The 19,018-nt window shown below is 51.1% G+C and overlaps 1 protein-coding gene across 1 annotated transcript in view; it reads left to right on the top strand.

Moving 5' to 3' along the window:
- PADI4 (peptidyl arginine deiminase 4) overlaps positions 1-19,018 on the top strand; it is a 35,313-nt gene that overhangs the window by 12,890 nt on the left and 3,405 nt on the right. Inside the window, exons 3-13 of the mRNA XM_003783859.2 lie at positions 1,751-1,817; positions 3,199-3,266; positions 4,018-4,135; positions 6,098-6,223; positions 9,274-9,452; positions 9,607-9,710; positions 10,359-10,470; positions 11,927-12,034; positions 16,668-16,822; positions 17,779-17,923; positions 18,177-18,279. Of these exons, the coding sequence (XP_003783907.1) occupies positions 1,751-1,817; positions 3,199-3,266; positions 4,018-4,135; positions 6,098-6,223; positions 9,274-9,452; positions 9,607-9,710; positions 10,359-10,470; positions 11,927-12,034; positions 16,668-16,822; positions 17,779-17,923; positions 18,177-18,279 (1,285 nt within the window). The remainder of the gene's footprint in view (positions 1-1,750; positions 1,818-3,198; positions 3,267-4,017; positions 4,136-6,097; positions 6,224-9,273; positions 9,453-9,606; positions 9,711-10,358; positions 10,471-11,926; positions 12,035-16,667; positions 16,823-17,778; positions 17,924-18,176; positions 18,280-19,018) is intronic.

Raw genomic sequence — 19,018 nt, 5'->3', positions numbered from 1 at the left:
AAAAAAAAAAAAAAAAAAGATCCTTAATGTATATCTACAAAGAGAATTTTGTTCCAAATAAGGTCACGTTCACAGGTTCCAGAGATTAGGATGTGGACATATCTTTTTGAGGACCACCATCTCATCTACTATAACCCCTTTGACAGTAGAGGCTCAGTAGGACCCTCTGGAGTCCCTGCAGATATCTGGGATCAATGGCCACTTGTTCTCAGCTGAACAGACCAAGCAGGCGCAGTCCTGGGTAGAGCATTGAGTATCCAGGCAGGTTGTGGAGGAGGCAGTCAGGGAAAACTTGCTGGAAGAAGTAGCGAGCTGAAGGCTGGTGCAAATGACCCACCTAAGAAAGAGGAAGAGGAGGACGTGCTATGTAGAAGCAGTGGTCTGTGTGCACACACTAGATGAGAAAAACAGGGGCACATGGTGGGGAAACTGAGGAAGCTCTGTACACAGCAAGAAAGGGAGGTGGACTGCAAGGTGAAGAAGATGGGGGGGCAGTAGAGAGGGTTTGGTATCAGGACCTCGTTTTCTGAGGGCCACAGACAGTTTTCAGCCACATTCATATTTGCAGAAGATCCCACTATCCCATATCTGCAGTGTAGTGACCAGACTGGAACCAGGGAGTTGGCCGCAGGCAGGGAGACCAGACACAGGCTGATGCCATGGTCCAGACAGAGCAATGACAGCTGAGGCATTTCGCTTGGATCCTGTCTACGACAGTGGTCCCCAATCTTTTCGGCACAGGGACCAGTTTCATGGGAATAGGGGATTTTTGGTTTGGGGATGATGCAAGTGTGTTATATCTCCACCTCAGGTCATCAGGCTTTGGATTCTCATAAAGAGCACACAACCAGGTCCCTCACATGTCCAGTTTACAGTAGAGTTCCCACTCCTATGAGAACTAATGGCACCACTGATCTGACAGGAGGTGGAGCTCAGGCCGTGATGCGAGTGATGGGGAGCAGCGGTAAATACAGACACAGCTCCACTCGCTTCTGCATAGTGTGGCCCAGTTCCTAACAGGTCAGCATCAGTGGCGGCCTGGGCGTTGGAGACTGCAGGTTTACAGGACAGGTCCAAACACCTCCATGTGTCCCCTTAGCAGCTGCTCTTCCTCTGGAGATAGCTCTTTGGTTTTACTTTGGGGAACTCCCTGCAGCCTTCTGTCAATCCAGATGTCCTACCATCCTCTAGCTGACCTGGGTCAAATTCACATGCTCCCCCTGGATTTTGAACCTTGAGCAAAGGGAGCTGGTGTTTTGTCGTCTCAACAGCATCTGCCCTGAAAAGATGACCTCGTGTCCTAAGCTCCTACTCCCCAGACCGCTAGAGGACCCCTAAACATCTGCTTCCTCAGGCCTCTTCCTGGGCCCTTTCTGTGGCTTATAACCAGTGCTCTCCCTCTCTTGCCCCTTCCACCCTGTCTCCAGCTGCTGAGCCCCTACTCCCTGTCCAAGATCTACCTCCAGTGTACCCCTTCAAGGCCCCCTCCCTGTCACCCCCACCCTGCCCCAGGCAGAATGAGTTCCTCCATTTCTGGACCCGACAGGCCCCTCTTCTGAGCATCAGTCATTTGAGCTTTTTGCTCTTCTTCCACTCCCATCATTTGGGGGTGCTCCCTGTAAGCTGGGACCAGTTCTTGCCCACCTTGGTCTCTCCAGTGCCCTGCCCTGCACTGACATATAGTGAAGGTTCACTCAGTGTTTGTTGAATGACTAAAAGAAGTCATTACTGCTCTGCGGCTGTCTTGTAGGTTCGGATTTCATACTATGGACCCAAGACCCCACCAGTCCAAGCTATGCTCTATCTCACTGGAGTGGGTAAGTGATGACCAGGATCCCAGAGTGCTACCCTCTCCCTCCACACCCTCCCGCCCTGCAAGTTGTTCTGTTTCTTCAGGAGAAATTACACCTGGAGTTTATTTAGACTGAGCAAAGGACAGTCTGTAGCTAGCCGCACATCTGGCAGTTCATAAATATGCCACTTCTAGTCAGTAAACCACAGGGAAATACAATGGGAGGGTGGTAGCGGCAGGGAGTTTAATTACATCTTAATATTCCATTTCTCAAGTTAGGAAGTGGGTACATGGATTTTCAATTTATGAATCTCTATACCTTTTGATTCTTCAAATATTTATAACAAAAATAGATGATGACACTATCTGATACAATAACATGGACAGCCTCCCCCAAATTTCATTATTTATATCTCATCTTCACCATTTTTACCATATTAATAATCTCTCTATACTCATATTGATTTAATATTCTTCTTTAAATAAAATCCATTTTTAACTTCAGCACATTTGAACAGTCATAGATTATTATTTAAATAAGTATTCAATACATAAATAGCATGTGAAATCTTCAGGTTTCCCTAATGAATTTTTTGATTAGTACATATTTAAATAACAATAATATTATACACTTACTCTATTGCCGGGCACTGTGCTAACACTTTATATGTAATCCTTACAACGATCAGTGAAATTGACATATTATAATCCCATTTTACAGATGGGAGAACCAAGGCACCAGAAGTAAACAGACTTCCCAAAGTCACACAACTGGTTAGTGGAGCAGGGAAGTCCAGGTGCTGTCCTGGCCCTACACTAATGCATGGCCTTGAATATGTTCATCTGGATCAATCTCACAGGGGACAAGCCTCACTCTTCATGCTGTGGGGCACACGGATCCACCTTACATATGTGCTGATGAGGGAGGAAGGATTTACAAACATGTATGCTTTCTCAGCCAGGCCATTTGGACAGAGCAGGGAATGTTTGAAGCCACTATTTGCCCCCAGATGCTCTCACAACATACTTAGTGAAGAGCAGGGTGGTACTGCATAAGCCAGGTGTCCCTCACCCTGAGGGCTGGAGCAGGGACCAGGGCCTGGCATCAGGGTGATCCTCCCACTAGGGTGGCTAGAGATTCTATCTGAAATCCCTGGGGGTGGCCAGACACAGGATCTGACTGGCATCACAGTCACGAAAGGAGAGCAGTGTGGTCAGAAGCCCCAGCTCTGCTGTCCAAATTGCAGCCAGATTTCTTGGCGGACATAGGGGTGAGGGTGTTGTTAACCTGTGTCTCTTTGAAGGAAAGGGAGAGAGTGGCTCCCGCCCTCGGTGCAGGGGTCAGGCTGGGTGTCCCCCACTCTGAATCCTCATCAACCTCCTTCTCTTACATGGTGGGATTTCAGAAATCTCCCTGTGTGCAGACACCAGCCGCACTGGCAAAGGGAAGCCTGCCAGAGCTGAGAAAGACCAGGTAAGGCTCGACCTTGACCAACACCCCAAACCCGCCTTTTAGTTAATAGTGGTTCCGCCGGCTTCTCCTAGAGCGCCCCCTGGTGGTGATGGAGTAAACGGCGGTCTGTGTCCTGTATCCGATGTGAACTTACCAAGTTTAAGACCCCTTGTGGAGTGGGTCCAAAGTGGGGAGAAGAATTACGGCTTCGGCAGTAGAACCTATCCCTCACGTCCCTCCCAAAATGCAGTCATTCCCCAAGGGCAAACGCTCTTCTGTAAAAGGAGGTGTCATCACTATTAGATTCCTATAGGCTGAGACTATTTAATTTGCTTTAATATTTGAGTAGATAGTACTTGGCTAAGAATAGTACCCACACTTTGGCGAGAGTAATTAAGAGTTCACAGGATAATAACTATTTAAATTAGAATCTTGACATACCTATTTAGCTCCATTTGATTTGTTAATCCAACATTTCTTAAAAGCTGTTAAAATAAATTTTGCTACCCTGGCTCCTTTTATAAAAAAAAAAAATGGATGAATTGTATTTTGGAGTGAACTTGGTTACGAATTTTGGAGTGAATTTGGTTATGAATTTTGGAGTGAAAGGCAAAAATCCACTCTTGGGACCAAAGAATTATTTGATGTGGGAGTGAGATGTGTAAATTTGCACAAGGTTAAAGAAATGGTAGGGGAAGTTGATCACGCTCTTTCCAAGAGTTGGAGGGATCCACGCTGGCTCCTAAGTGTGCCCCTTCTGTGATGTCTACAGAGAACCTGGACCTGGGGCCCTGGGGGTCAAGGTGCCATCCTGCTGGTGAACTGTGACAAAGACAACCCCAAATCTTCCACCATGGACTGTGAGGATGATAAGGTGTTTAATAACAAAGGTAAAGACCCTTTGAGAACTAATGGGAATAGGGTTTTTTCTTTTTTCTTTTTTAGAGCCTAAGTCTCAATTTGTCACCTAGGATGGAATGCAGTGGCACAATGATAGCTCACTGAAACCTCAAAATCCTGGGTTCAAGTGATCCCACCTGAGCTTCCTGAGTAGCTGGGACTATAGGCATACACCACCACATCTGGCTAATTTTTCTTATTTTTTGTTGAGACGAGGGTCTCACTGTGTTCCCCAGGCTGGTCTCCAACTCCTGACCTCAAGCAGTCTTCCTCCCTGGCATTACAGGCATGAGCCACCGTGCAGACTGGGCTTTGTCTTTTTATAAAGTCCTTTTGTCCCTGTGGCCTGAACCTTGTAACAACTCTGAAACAGGAGTGACTGAAAGTACGCTCCTGTTAGCCTGTCCATTTTATAGGTAAAGCAATAGAGAAAGGCCCTGAGAGGGCAAGTGACCTGCCCAAGGTCACACAGCAGTCAGAGAAGAGCTAAGACCCAGGCTGAGTATCCCGAGGTCTCCAACAGGCTTCGGTTTGCATGCCATGGCCAGCTGCCCATGCCAAACTCCTGCTCTTACGCCAAATTTTAACTCATTTTATCCTTCAACTGGAAGCTTCACAGATGGGGACACCAAGGCACAGAGAAGTTAAGCAATTTGCCCAAGGTCACACAGCTAATAAGTAACGCTCAGCATTTGAACTCCAGACGTCTTAAGACGGTTTAGGGGCACAAGGACAGTGGTAGGTACAGGGTCCCTGCAGGCATACATTTGGTCAGCTGAAGGGTAGCCCAGGGGAAGGACATATGACCTACCTGTACTAGAAGAGAGCGCTAAGGGACTAAGGCTGGCAGGCCTTCCTGGGGAGCTGCTAGAACAATATGGAGACTGACTCATTTTCAAATTGCATGCGGTTGGCCTCGCCCAATGCCAAGGGACAACCTCTGCACAGAGCTTGGCACCCAGTAATAACCAGAACAGCTGCCCTTTGTGGGGGCTTCCAGGGGACCAAGTATGGAAATAAGCACTGAATTTTTAGCACCTTGCCTTATCCTCACAGTAACCCTATGATGGGTCTTTCTCCTGTCTTACCTCTGAGGCACAGAGACACCAACAGCTGACATCATGTTCCCACGCTCACACAGATGCAGGGTTCAAATGAAGTACATCCCAGAGCCCTTAACCCCTGACCACTGGTTGGCCCATCAGAAACTATCGCTTCGGCCTCCCTCCACCTTTGTGGGGTGTTCCTCACGGTGGGTCACAAACGGCACTTCCTGCTCAGGACCAGCGTAGAGACCTGTCACTCGTTCCCTGCACACATCGTCATGGAGCACCTGTCCTGTGCTAGTCGTTCAGCACACTGCTCAGCTTTCCAGGTCCCAGAAGCAGGAACCCTGCAATGAGCAAAGTGACCCACCTAGGCCCCACCTTGCTGAGCTTATCTCCCCAGCGCATCCTCCTAGGGAGAAGATCAAAATCTTAATTAGCTTTCATTCCAGAATGAAAAGCATCATTCAAATACTGGAAATGGGCTGGGTGTGATGGCTCATGCCTATTATCCTGGTACTTTGGGAGACTGAGGGGAGAGAATTGCTTGAGGCCGGAAGTTTGAGACCAGTCTGGGCAACACAGCAAGACCCCATCTTGCACTAATTTAAAAATCAGGCAGGTGTAGTGGTGCATGCCTGTACTCCCAGCTACTTGGGAGACTGGGGCTGGAAGATCACCTGAGCCCAGGCATTAAAGGTTACAGTGAGCTATGATGACACCACTATACTCCAGCCTGGGCAACAGAGTGAGACCCTGTGTCAAACAGTCACTATGGACATATGATACTTACATACTAGAAATAGCATAAAGAAAAGAAAATCAGGCAATGTGGTAAGGGGAGACCCGAGGAGAGATAGGAGGTGGCTAAAGGGTGACCAACCAGCTGTGTCCTTCTTACCCCAGACCTACAGGACATGTCCTTGATGACCCTGAGCACAAAGACCCCTGGGGACTTCTTCACCAAGCACCAGATGGTGCTGCACGTGGACAAATCAGTGATGGACAAAGTGAGGGTGTTTCAGGCCACAGGTGAGTTGGCTTCAGCCTCATCTGTCCCACCTCTGATAGTTTCTCTGCTCCTGCCCAGTCTCTGGGGCACAGCCCTGTCACACTCCGCTAGGGCAAATAATTCCTGAGTACCTACCGTGTGCCAGGTTCCAAGAACAGGGGACACAACAGTGGGCAAGACAGATGACATCTCCTTCACTACTTAGACAAAACTCAAACCAAATCATGTGTGGTGCTGGGGGGTGCAGAGGGGGAAATAATCTTCCTTCTGAAGACTCTTACTGTTACTCTCTCTCTATCTCTCTTTCTCTCTCAGATACACGCACACATACACGATCTCTTGTTTACAAAGACCTTTTATCTTTTTAACGTTTAATTATAAAATATACACAAACTAAAATTCACCATTTTTAACTTTTTTCTTTTGAGACAGGGTCTCAAAAGTGACTCTGTCGGCTCGGCGCCTATAGCTCAACCGGCTAAGGCGCCAGCCACGTACACCTAAGGTGTCGGGTTCGAATCCCCAGCCCGGACCCGCCAAACAACGATGATGGCTGCAACCAAAAAATAGCCGGGCGTTGTGGCGGGCGCCTGTGGTCCCAGCTACTTGGGAGGCGGAGGCAGGAGACTCGCTTGAGCCCAGGAGTTGGAGGTTGCTGTGAGCTGTAATGCCACGGCACTCTGCCCAGGGGGACAGCTTGAGGCTCTGTCTCAAAAAAAAAAAAAAAAAAAAAAAAAAGTGACTCTGTCACTTGGGCTAGAGTACAGTGGCATGATCATAGCTTACAGCAACCTCACCCTCCCAAGTAGCTGAGACTATAGGTGTGCATTACCACACCCAGCTGATTGTTTTATTTCTTGTAGAGACAAGGTCTTGCTGTGTTGCCCGAGCTGGGCTCAAGCTCCTGCCTCAAGTGATCTTCTGCCTTAGCCTCCCACAGTGCTGGGATTCAGGGGCGAGCCACCTTGCCTGGCCCATGTTAGGTATTTTTCAGAGTACGGTACAGTGACATTTAGTACACTCACACAGTTGTGCCACCATCACCAGAAATATTTTTTCATGTTGTAAAGTTGAAATTTTGTACCCACTAAACACTAACTCCCCGCCTCCCCTTTCCCCAGCCCCTGGCAGCCATTCTGCCTTCTGTCTCTATAAATTTGACAACTTGAGGTACCTCGCACATAAGCGCAGTCCTACAGCATTTGTCCTCTTAGGAGTGGCTTAGGTAATTCACACTATGTCTTGAAGGTTCGTCCATGTGGTAGCATGTACCAGAATCGCCTTCCTTTTTAAGGCTGAATGTTCTGTCATATAATCACATTTTGACTAGCTATTGAATGAACACTCGCACAGCGCCCACCTTTGAGCTCTTGTGACTAATGCCGCGATGAACAGGGGTGTGCAAATATCTGCTGCTGAAGTTTCTGCTTTCAATTCTTTTGGAAGAATTGCTGGATCCTATGGTAATTTTACATTTCATTTTTCTTTGAGGGGTTAGGCATGTGTTTTTATAGTTTGCTTCTCCTCACTTAACATTGGCTCGTGAGCAGTTTTCCCCATTGCTTCATATCTATTCTTCTCGGATCAGGGTGACATCCTTCCAAACAGGCTGTCTCTCCACCTTGGAACCACCATCCGCAAACCCAGCAGCTCTTGGTCAGTCTAGAGCAATTTACAGGGCACCGCAGAATCCAGCGGCTCCCACACCCGCGCAGAGTCAGTCCTAGGAGAAGGAGGTTCCCTGATTGTAAATATCTCCTCCTTCCTTCTCCCCCTGCAGTGCAATTGTTTGCTGGATATTACAAAGGGCACAGAGAAGGAGATGGACAGGGCCAGGCATGCGGGAAGGGGCACAGAGCCTGAGCACCCTCCTGGGGGGCACTGCCCTCCAGGAACCTCCACCTGTTCCCTCAGGAAGCGCTACAGAGACTTTTGAATCCAGCTGACAGCATGTGTCATGTGACCATTTGTTCTGCGATGTCCTGCTGGTCAGAGACGTCTGTAACTTTTCAGTAGCCCTGAGGACCTGCTCCTGAGTGCCAGGCTCTGCTATAGGCAGAGGACAGAGTCAAAATGTAACCAAGTCCCCACCTCATCTCAGTGCTTAGAAGAATAGATAGGTAAAATAATTCAGTAAAACACCCCTTGTGTCACCTGTGGGAAATAACTCATAGAAGAATATAGCAGAGAAGGGAATGTGGAATGAGGCGTGGAGGTGAGGGGTGGCCCAGGAAGGTGCCCCCAAAAGGTGTCATTTGACCAGAAGGAGGTACAGCAAAAGCCATGCAGACACCCAGTGGAGGGGCATTACCAGGCAGTGGGAACAGCAAGTGCAAAGGCCCTGGGGTGGGATTGTGCCTATGGGTCAGGCCAATGTGACTGGAGTGGAGCGTGCAAGGGTTGAACTGGTAGATAAGGGTGGAGAAGGAAGGGCAGAGCAGAGGGGGCTGATCAGGTTTACATGTCTTGACCTTGGCTTCTAGACAGAGGGAGATGGGGGAGGCCATGGGAGGCCCTTTTGCAGAAGCCTGACTCTATCGGACTCACTTCCATTCTTAAAGTTGGAAGTTGGTGACTGACCAACTTCTTGCCTGCACCCAGGCATCACCTCCTCTAGGAAGCTCTCCAGTCTTTCTTCTATGACAGCACTTTTCACCGTGTTAGTTTGATGGTCTTTGCTCCTCCCAACTCACCCATAAGCCTGTGCACAACATGGTGGTGGGGGTGGGAGGACAGACAAACCTCCCACCCCTGCCCTCCGTGTCACAGGACATCTGGCTGGAGCAAATGCTTGGGAATTAAGTAATGAATGGTGGCTCTTGGACTCCCTGCAAAGCTGGGAATAGGTCGGCACCCCATCACGCCCTTCCCAGGCCTCCAGCCAGGGAGCAATGTCCCAGGTGGTGCTTTGGTCCCTTTTTCTTAAGGAGGGGGGCTGAGGCCAGATTGGGCTGCAATGTGCCCTCAGATGGTGACACATGGTGACCTTGGGAAAGGTATCCCAGCACTGAAAAGAAAAGTCTTCAGCTGTGGGGACACGGAGACCCGAGCCTTTCTGCCTCTCTCATAGCAGGCAAGCCGCCCTCCAGGTACAAGATGGTCCTGGGACCCAGGAAGTCCTCTCACCCCCTGCAGCTTAAAGGCGGCCAGCGCGACACAAACTTCTACGTGGAGGGCCTTGCTTTCCCAGATGCCGACTTCCCAGGGCTCATCTCCCTCACCGTCTCCCTGCTGGACACGTCCAACCTAGTAGGCCAAGAGGGCAGCCTAGAGCAGGGGGGCCTGGGCTTCCAGAAAGAGGCCTGGCTGGGGTGGGGGTGGGGAAAGAGAGCTGAGCTGGGTCAGGGGGCTCCAAATCACTGCCAGGAAGTGGTGGTGACCACCCCTCCACCATACCCTGCAGGAATCCCCCGAGACCTTGGTGTTCCAGGACAGCGTGGCCTTCCGCGTGGCCCCCTGGATCATGACGCCCAACACCCAGGCCCCACAGGAGGTGTTCGTGTGTAGGTGAGGGGCCTGGAGTGCTGGTGTGGGGCATAGATGCCTTAGGAGGAGCCCAAGTCCCTTCCACGGCACTCACTGTGAGAATGGGAAAGTCACCACCTCTTCCCTGACTCACTAAGAGCTTGCTGCTTATACTGGGCCACAAAAAGACAGGAGAAATTTGTTGTTGTCATTGTCACTGTCTCTCCCCAGCCCTGATGCAGGCTGAGGCCTACTGTGGCTCCCAGGGACCTATAGAGGTCGCTAGAACAGGAAGTCAAGGCCCATCAGCCCCTGCCCAGCCTTGCAGGGTTCCTTGGAGTGGGGCTGTGGACTTTGTACACCAGAAACTCCTGGAACGTGTTTAAAACGCATCTTCCGACAGGCAACCTCTGAGCAGCTGGGTCTTGTCCCTGGGCAGGGGGCCAATCTGTGTTTTAGGGAGGTCCAGGCATCCATGCTGCATTCTGGGGACCTCTGGTAGCATGACCTTGGCCAATGACCTCCCTACTCTGTCTTCTCCTTGGTGGAAGGGGTACCTGCCAGTCCTCACCTCATGGATTGTTACAAGGATTCAAAGAAATAAAACCAGCCAGGAGTCTCTGTCCAGGCCACAGGTGTTTCCTGTGTCCCTTCCCATCCTTCTAGACCTAAGCTCCAAAATCTTTCTAGGATTTTGAACAATGAGGACTTCCTGAAGTCAGTGATTACGCTGGCCAAGAAAGCCAAGTGCAAGCTGACCATCTGCCCAGAGGAGGAGAACCAGGATGACCAGTGGATGCAGGTAGGTGGCCCTCAGAGTGGGCAGAGTGAGTGGGAACCCAGGCTCCTGGGGCTCAGCCTAGTGCCTCGCTGGCCACACTTTCTTGGATGGACAGGGAGGTGGGAACTTCTGAGGGTCCTTGCAAAAGGGAGCTGAGCCCAGTGATTCATCAACATTTACTGTGGGCCCACTGTGGTCACCAACACAGAGGCCCCCTTCCTGCTCAAAGATTGTCATGTGGTCTTGGGACATGACCCAAACCTCAGAAGGCTGTTGCTCAACCAGTCCCTGCAGTGGTCTGTCTGCCACGCTGGCCTTCCTGGGCTTGGCCACCAGAGCAGGCCACACCTCTGCTCTGGCACTCTGCATGGCTGCCATCTGCTCCTGCTCAGCCTATGTCCAGGGCCCTCCTGACCTGGCCACCAAGCCAGTGACACTCTACTGCCATTCTCTGCCTCTGGGCCAGCACTGCATCACATCATGAGTGCCCCAAAACAGAGACTGGGGAGGTCTATGCAGCTCAGCACCTCAGTGCCTGGCACGGTGTGGCAGCGCCAGTGGGCAGGTGCTGGGCTGAAGCTGCACCTTCTTGCCACTCCCACCCTGCTCGGTGCTCCCACACCTTGACCCCTGCTGTGGCTTCTCCTGGACTAGCCTCCCTATTCCCTCTCCCACCTCTAAGTCTTACCTGGCAAATCCCAGCTTGAAGGCCCCCAAATTTCCCCAACCCTCCCCATGGGAATTATCCCTCTTGTGTCCACGCTGCCCCCCCCATAACATTCTCTCTTCCTTTCTCGTCACCCCATCTTTTTGGTACCAGGTTGAACTATGACATCGCTGACCTGTAAGCATGGGAATTCCCTCTAGTTCAGCCTACTCGTAGTGATTTGTCATGGTCCCTATGTCCAGCGTCACATCTGCCTGATAGAATATAAGGCCCTGGAGGGGGGATTTGCACCAGATTCATTTCTGAAAGCTCCCTGCAGCCCTCACCTTCACCCCATGACTTAGGCCAGGCCTTACCTGCCCTCTTTGGGGAAGAAGGCAGAGGGGGTCACCTTCACTCACTTCCAGGCCTCAGCTTAGTGGCTCTCCCACCAAGAGGTCCCCTCTGGACTATCCCAGCCTCATCGGGACCCCCTCCTCTGTGTCTCCTCACCACTTCCTAACACTGGGTGCTCACTGCCTCTTGAGAAACAGTGTTCTTGAGGATGGGGTCTAAGTTGCGCCCATTGGGGGGTCCCCAGCACCACCAGGAGGGGAGGGAAGGGCAGCCTCATAGCCTGCCATGTTCAGAGCAAACACAAGACAAGGAACTCTGCCTTCTCTGAGCCCTTCTCTGGCGTCAGATATCTCATAGAAACGTGCCCTTGACTGCAAGGCTGAGAGCACGAGGCTGGCCCCATGCCCCCCATCCTGGCACTGGGGGCCAACACCCAGGTGGTATAACAGTCCCCTCTCCCCTTGCCCTGCCCAGGATGAAATGGAGATCGGCTACATCCAAGCCCCACACAAAACCCTGCCTGTGGTCTTTGACTCCCCGAGGAACAGAGGCCTGAAGGAGTTTCCCGTCAAACGTGTGATGGTACCTCTCAGGGGTGGGGAGGGGGCAGGGATGCTGAAATCCCTAGGCCTTGAGGACTCTTTCCTGTGAGCCTGTCTCCTCCCCTACCCCCGGTAGCCAGGGAATACCTGCTAAAGAGGGATCATGCAGGCGGGGCTTGTTATTTTTGTTATTACTGAGATACGATCTGGCTCTTGATTTCCCAAAGTCCTTGTCACCCATGAGATCAGCTTGTCCTCAAGATCACCTTGCTGGGGAGGTCAGGCCTGGGCATCCTTGTGCTACTGAAAATGCTCTTGCTGCAAGGTGGGAGTGGGGCAAGGCCTGGGACCTTTCCCAATGCCCAGCTGGAGACTCTGTCTTTTGGGTAGGGTTTGGCCCTCAGGGGGTCCATCTGGGATGTGCAACGTGCAGCGTTTCAGGGCCAGTGGTCATTTCCTGGGTGTGACTTTATCAGCCAAAGTCTCTCCATGTGGGGGTGGAAAGTGACATATTGGTGAGTCGTGTATGACTAGCCTGGCAGGTTGATGCAAACTCAGCACAGAATAATAATAATAATAATAATAGTGACATTTATGGAGTCTGCATTCTGTGACAGTCAGTGCTAAGTTCTTTACGTGCACTGACTCATTTAATTTGATAACCTTACAGCACTGACTCACTTAATTTGATAACCTTTTATGGAGATGCTATCAATAGGCTCATTTTACAAATGAAGAAACGGAAGCTCCAAGTGAAGTTGATATTCAAACCAGGCCAGTCTGGCTCGGTGACCCCGCTCTCCCCTACCTGCCTACCTGCTTTCCCAGGAAGACCCCAGGCCTGCAATCTGGCCTCTGGCAACCCCTGGACTCAAGGTGCCCAGGAGAAAAGAAGGAAGAAATATGGGGTACAAGATTTCCTAGGGTGGCTCAGCGTCCATAGCACAGTGGTTATGGCAGTGTTCGAACCCAGCCTGGGCCAGCTAAACAACAATGACAACTGCAACAAAAAATGGCCAGGCATTGTGGTGGGTGCCTGTAGTCCCAGCTACTTGGGAGGCTAAGGCAAGAGAATCTCTGAAGCCCAAGAGTTTGAGGTTGCTATGAGCTGTGATACCACGGCACTCTACCAAGGGCAACATAGTGAGACTCTGTCTCAAAAAAAAAAAAAAAAAAGATTTCCTAGGGTGATGGGTTTCCCATGAGCATTTGTGTCCCAAGGGAAGGGAAGTGGCCTTGGCTGCATAAGAAGCCTTAGAATGACACTTCGGTTTAATGCAACAACTTGTCCCATTTGCTCCCAGCCGAGCCCCACGCTGAGCAGTTGAGAGGCAGAAATTCTGCTGGGTAAATCAGCCAGCTGCTGTTATGACTGCCTCTTCTCTCCAGCTTCAGTCTTACATTGTTTAAGGCTGTGTCCCTGACTTTGATCCTCCAAGTATGATAAAGGCGAGATTCTCTGATGTCACAAGTCCTGTTGGACAGATAGACATCTCAGGCGTCTTCAACCTCAGGTGGGAGCAGGCCGCAGTGTACAAGGCTAAACACATCTGCTTATTCTGTCTCAAATTGCTCAGAATGGAAAGAATTAGAGTGAAAGTCAAACTCGTCACCACCTGCTTCCCCAGCATCACTGTGGGCCACTCTCTCCCTGTCCCTTACTCAGTCCCATACCCACTGGGCAACTTCCTATTCTTCAAATTTGCCCCGATTTTCCTAACCTCATAGCCTTTGCACATACCCTTCCCTCTGCCTGGCATGCTCTTCCCTCAACCTTCAGCTGTCAGCATCCACGCCGTCCTCAGAGAGACCTCGCCCTGGCCCCAGCCTTCCCGACCACACCACACTGATGGTTCCTTCCAGAGTATTTTGTTATAAGTCATGGACCTATACACTTACTTTTCATTGCCTGCCTGCAACACCTTTCCAGCTTCGTGCCTTGAATCTGTGTCCCCTAGCATCTGTGAACATCCCTGTACTTAACCATCTTGGTGAGCCACTTCTGCAAACAACAGACACTCATTCATTTGCCTGCAGAAATCCAAACTCAAAGTCTATAACTGGCTCCCTGTCATGGTGACAGCCAGAGCAGTGATGTGTATGAATTTATCATTCATTCATCAAACGTTCTTCGAATGTATGCTCTGTGCCAGGCGAGCCCTGTTCTAGGTGCTTGACACAGATCAGTGAGCAATGACAAGGTCCCTGATCTCATGGAGGTGACATTCTGGCCCAGAGAGACAGTAAACAAAAAATATAACAAAATAGTTATATGTTGGAAGGTAGTGTCAGGAGTTACAGGGGTAAACAGAAGAGAGGAGGATCTAGGGGCTCACAAATGCCAGAGTGGTGATGGGGAGGGCAGGGAGGATTAAACGGAATCTTTTTTTGTTGCAGTTTTTGGCCAGGACTGGGTTTGAACCCACCACCTCCAGCATATGGGGCCAGTGCCCTACTCCTTTGAGCCACAGGCACTGCCCTAAACTGGAATCTTAAACAGAACAGTCAGGGTAGGCCTCAGTGGGAAGCTGACATGAGAGCAAAAATGTGAAGGAGGTGAGGGAGGGGCCATGTGGATGTTGGGGGAAGAGGCTTTTAGGCAGAGGGAACAGCCGGTGCAAAGGCCCTGAGGCAGGTGTTCAGAGAGCAGCAAGGGGGCTGGAAGGGCTGGAGCAGAACACACCAGCAGGAGGGGTAGGAGAGGTGATCAGAGAGGTGGTGGCAGGGGACGGGATGGAATTGGAGGACAGATTGTGTGGGCTTCTTGTCCACTGTAAGGCCACTCATTTAAAATCTGATTTATGTTATAAAAGGGACCAAGCTCTGGCTGCGTGTCAAGGACAGATAGCAGAGCAAAGACAGGAGTAGGAGGGTGACTCAGTGAGGGATGCTGAGGGCTCAGACAGGATGTGCAGGGAGGAGGCAAGAAGCAGTCAAATTCTGGATGCGTCTGGAGGGCAAGGCCAGCAGGATTTCCTGACCACTGTGAGAGAGAGAGAGAGAGACAAGCCACAGGTGATGTCAAGGCTGTGAACTCTGTGAGTGGCAGGTGCCATCCCAGAGAAGGTGGGACTGTGGGAGGAGAGATGGGCTGATGGGAGCAGGAAGTGAGGAACTGTGGTTCTGTTTGGGGCAAGTGGAAGATATTCAGTCAGCATCTAATCAGGAAATAGGGCGCACATGGGTATGTGTCTAATGTATGGGAGAAAAGGGAAGACGGGAGATAGAAATGTCAGTGCTGTCAGATCTCGGGTGGAATTTCCTGAGCCCCCAGAGACCCAAAGGGACAAGGGAGGTAGGAGGTGAAGCAAGAGCACCAAGTGCAGAAAACATGGGCGTGCCTGGCTGATTCAGAGGCTGCTGGGGGAAGATGAGGCCAGGCGTTGCCCACCAGCCTCAGCTGCATGGTCAGGACAACCTGAACAAGAAAAGTTAGACAGGCAGTGGGCGGAAGGCAGGTCAGCATGGGTTGTAGAGAGAAAGGGATGGCAAGGAATTGGAAATGTGGTTTTAAAATTCATGGAATCACAGACCAGCCACCTTCCTAGAAACTCGCGCTGGGACGCAATTTAGAAGCTTTTCTCAGGGAGCCTGCGGCCCCTTCCAAGTCCCAGCAGGACCACCCATGTGTAGGCCAGATCTAGAGGTGCAGATTCTCCTGGGGGGCCGGGCGTAATGGCCCCACCACATCCTAATCCCCAGAACTCAGTGTTTCCATATATGACCAAAGGGACTTCGCAAATGTGATGTAGGTGGCAATTATGCTGGGTTACCTAGGTGGATTCTCATAACATCATAACCCTCCTTCACAGAGGGGGAGGTGAGTCAGTGGAGAGTAGGGGTGTGACAGCGGAAGCAGGGATTGGAGAAATGTTCTTTGAAGATGGAGGAAGAGGCCACCAGCCAGTGGCTGCTAGAAGCTGAGAAAGGCAAGGAGACGGACTGTTCTTCAGCGCCCCCTACAGGAACCAGCCCCACTGTGCCTTGACTCCAGAAGCTGACTTCAGAAGATGCTGGCCTCCAGGGCGGTGCCTGTGGCTCTAAGGAGTAGGATGCTGGCCCCATATGCCAGAGGTGGTGGGTTCAAACATGGCCCTGGCAAAAAAAAAAAAAACACCTGCCGATGCTGGCCTCCAGAATGTTAAGAGAACAGCTATGCCACTAAGTTGGTGGCAATTTATTGTAGCAGCTATGGAACCTCACACCGGGGCAGAGAGATGTGTCACCCACTCCTCTGATGAAGAGCCAAGTGGGGACGTCGCAGCCTGTCCATGAAGTTCATTCTGGCCTAAGATCAGGATGCAGGCTGTAGAGACAGCCCAAACCCTAGTCCTTCTGCAGACTGGCCATGAACCTGACCGAGGAAGCCATGTCACTATTCTGAGCCTAGTTTCCTCATCTACAAAACGAGGATAAAAATGATATTTTATGGCTTTGTTATTATGTCTAAGTTAAGGTTTACCAGGCAGCTGGCATGAGTTGGAGACACAACAAATGTCAGTCCCTTTACTTGCCCATAGAATCAATTCAACACCCCACAAATAATAACCATACCTGCGAGGTACCAGCTGCTGACAGTTACTGAATTCCTTCACCTTTAACCCTGGACCCCCCTATCTCTATGCCTAGGGACTAATTCCTATAACTCTTAGTATACATTTCTCCCATCCCAGGGTCCGGACTTTGGCTACGTGACTCGAGGGCCCCAAACAGGGGAGATCACAGGGCTCGACTCTTTTGGGAATCTGGAAGTGAGCCCCCCAGTCACAGTTGGGGAGAAAGAGTACCCGCTGGGCAGGATACTCATTGGGAACAGCAGCTACCCTAGGTAAGGCAGGTTGGGGCAGGAAGGGGTGGCCAGGACCCAGGGATGTCGTGGAAAAGCAGAGGCCAGAGCAGAAGCCCCCAATTGGCTCTCAACAAACTTCAGAGAGCGTGGGAGGAATCAAAGTGTAGGGCAAAGGATGTGGGATTTGCAGCCAGTGGACCCAAGTTCAAAACCCAGCTCTGCCAATTACCCTCATGAATATTCATTAAGCCTCTACTATGTGCTGAGAACCAGAAATGCCACTGTGAACATGAAAGGCAAGTCCTATCTCTATTCTAGAGGTGGAGACAGACGATAAAATTATAAACAAATAAAATAATGTTAAATGATTTAGTTTAGTTAAAACTAAAAAGAGAGAGCAGACGAGGAATAGGAACTGGTAGGGTGATCCCAGAGGGCTGCTCTGGGGAAGGGGCTTTTGAGCTGAGGCCTAATGACAAGAAGGGCATGGGCACATGGAAATCTGGCAGCTGAAAGAGCAGGTGCAAAGGCCCTGAGGCAGGAATGAACTTGTGTGTTTAAGAAGGCCAGGGCAGCTGGAACAGTTAGAGCAAGAGAGACGGCAAGGGGCTAGATCACAAAGGACCTTGTAGGAAAACACCAAGGCTCAGACAGGTGAAGGAATGTCCTCAAAGCCACACGGCTAATAAGAGATCACCAACACAGTCTAACCGGCTCCGAACCCATGTTTACCCATAGCACTAGCATCTAGTCTAATTCAACAGGCCCTGAGGGCCTGAATGCCTCATTCTAGTGACTGAATGCCTCAGTTTCTCCCCATTAAAACTAGAATGGCACTTCCTGAATTTCTGAAATGTAAGGGGATATGACAAGGGTATTAGTGAGTCCCTTCCCCAACTGACGAGTCCTGATGCCTTTGCCTAGCCCTCAGACCCCCAGAGACCTCCCAGTTGCCCTCTCCGCCCAGTGACACCCCGTGCACCCTGCCTTGGCAGAGATGACAGCCGGGAGATGCACCAGGCCCTGCAGGACTTCCTCAATGCCCAGCGCGTGCAGGCCCCAGTGAAACTCTATTCCGACTGGCTGGATGTGGGCCACGTGGACGAGTTCCTGAGCTTTGTTCCCGCACCCGACAGGAAGGTACAGTCTGGGGGCTGCCTGAAGGAAGCCACGGCTCCTTTCTGGGTCCCAAGTACAACTTTGCCTTCTGCCTGGGGCGGGAGTTTGCCTTACATCCTGATTCTCCCAGGCTGGGGAGAGTTGTAGGGGGACAGACAGAGGAGGAAGCCAGCCTGGGTCCAGGTCCGCAGTCCTCCCATCCTCAGCAGAGCCCCTCCTGGCTTGGGAGCCCCAGGGCAAAGCTGACCTCTAACCCCAGTGTTTCTGCCTCCAGGGCTTCCGCTTGCTCCTGGCCAGCCCCAGGTCCTGCTACAAACTGTTCCAGGAGCTGCAGAAGGAGGGCCATGGGGACGCCATGCTGTTCGAAGGACTCACTAGTAAGCAAGCCCACCTTGTGGTATCTGGGCACCTTCCTCTGTGGTCTCTCAGTACCAGATGGAACATCCAGGCCACAGATGTCTCCTGAGCACCTGCTGTGCCCCCAGCACCATGCACCGGGCTGGGGATACTCCCTGAACAGGGCAGAATAGCTTGCTGCCCTCTGCGCTCACAGTTCAGGGGGAAGTGGGCCAATGAAAACAGCTTCAAAGCAGGGGTTTTGGAGGTGTCTGGGTAGAGATCAGGGAAGGCTTCCTGGAGGAGGCAAGGCCAAGCAGGGAGCATGAAGGACAAGCAGGAACCAGCGAGGCAAACGGGGCAGCGAGGTGTGAGGCCAGGAGATCCTGGAGGCAGAGGGAACAGTAAACACAAAGGCTCAGAGGCAGGAGAAAAGCACGATGTGTTTGAGGACCTAGGGACAAGTTCAGTCTGGTTGGAACACAGACGAAGATGCTACTGTTTCGCTAAAGTTCACAGACGTGGGCCAGGGTCAAGGTGGAGAAGCCTTCACGGCTGTTTCTACCTAATATGTGGGGTGTATGTGGCCTCAGGCAATGCGCAGACCGTTTCTTCCCCTTTCAGGGGGATCTCTTTGGAGATAAGAGGATTTAAGGGAGAACATTTTTTTTTTTTTTTTGAGACGGAGCCTCAAGCTATCCCCCTGGGTAGAGTACCGTGGCATCACAGCTCACAGCAACCTCCAACTCCTGGGCTCAAGCAAGTCTCCTGCCTCCACCT

The sequence above is a fragment of the Otolemur garnettii genome, unplaced genomic scaffold (genome assembly GCF_000181295.1).
Source record: "Otolemur garnettii isolate 467f Iridium unplaced genomic scaffold, OtoGar3 scaffold00009, whole genome shotgun sequence".
Lineage (NCBI taxonomy): Eukaryota > Metazoa > Chordata > Mammalia > Primates > Galagidae > Otolemur > Otolemur garnettii.
The sequence above is the reverse complement of the archived record's forward strand: the minus strand, read 5'-3'. Positions and strand labels throughout refer to the sequence as shown.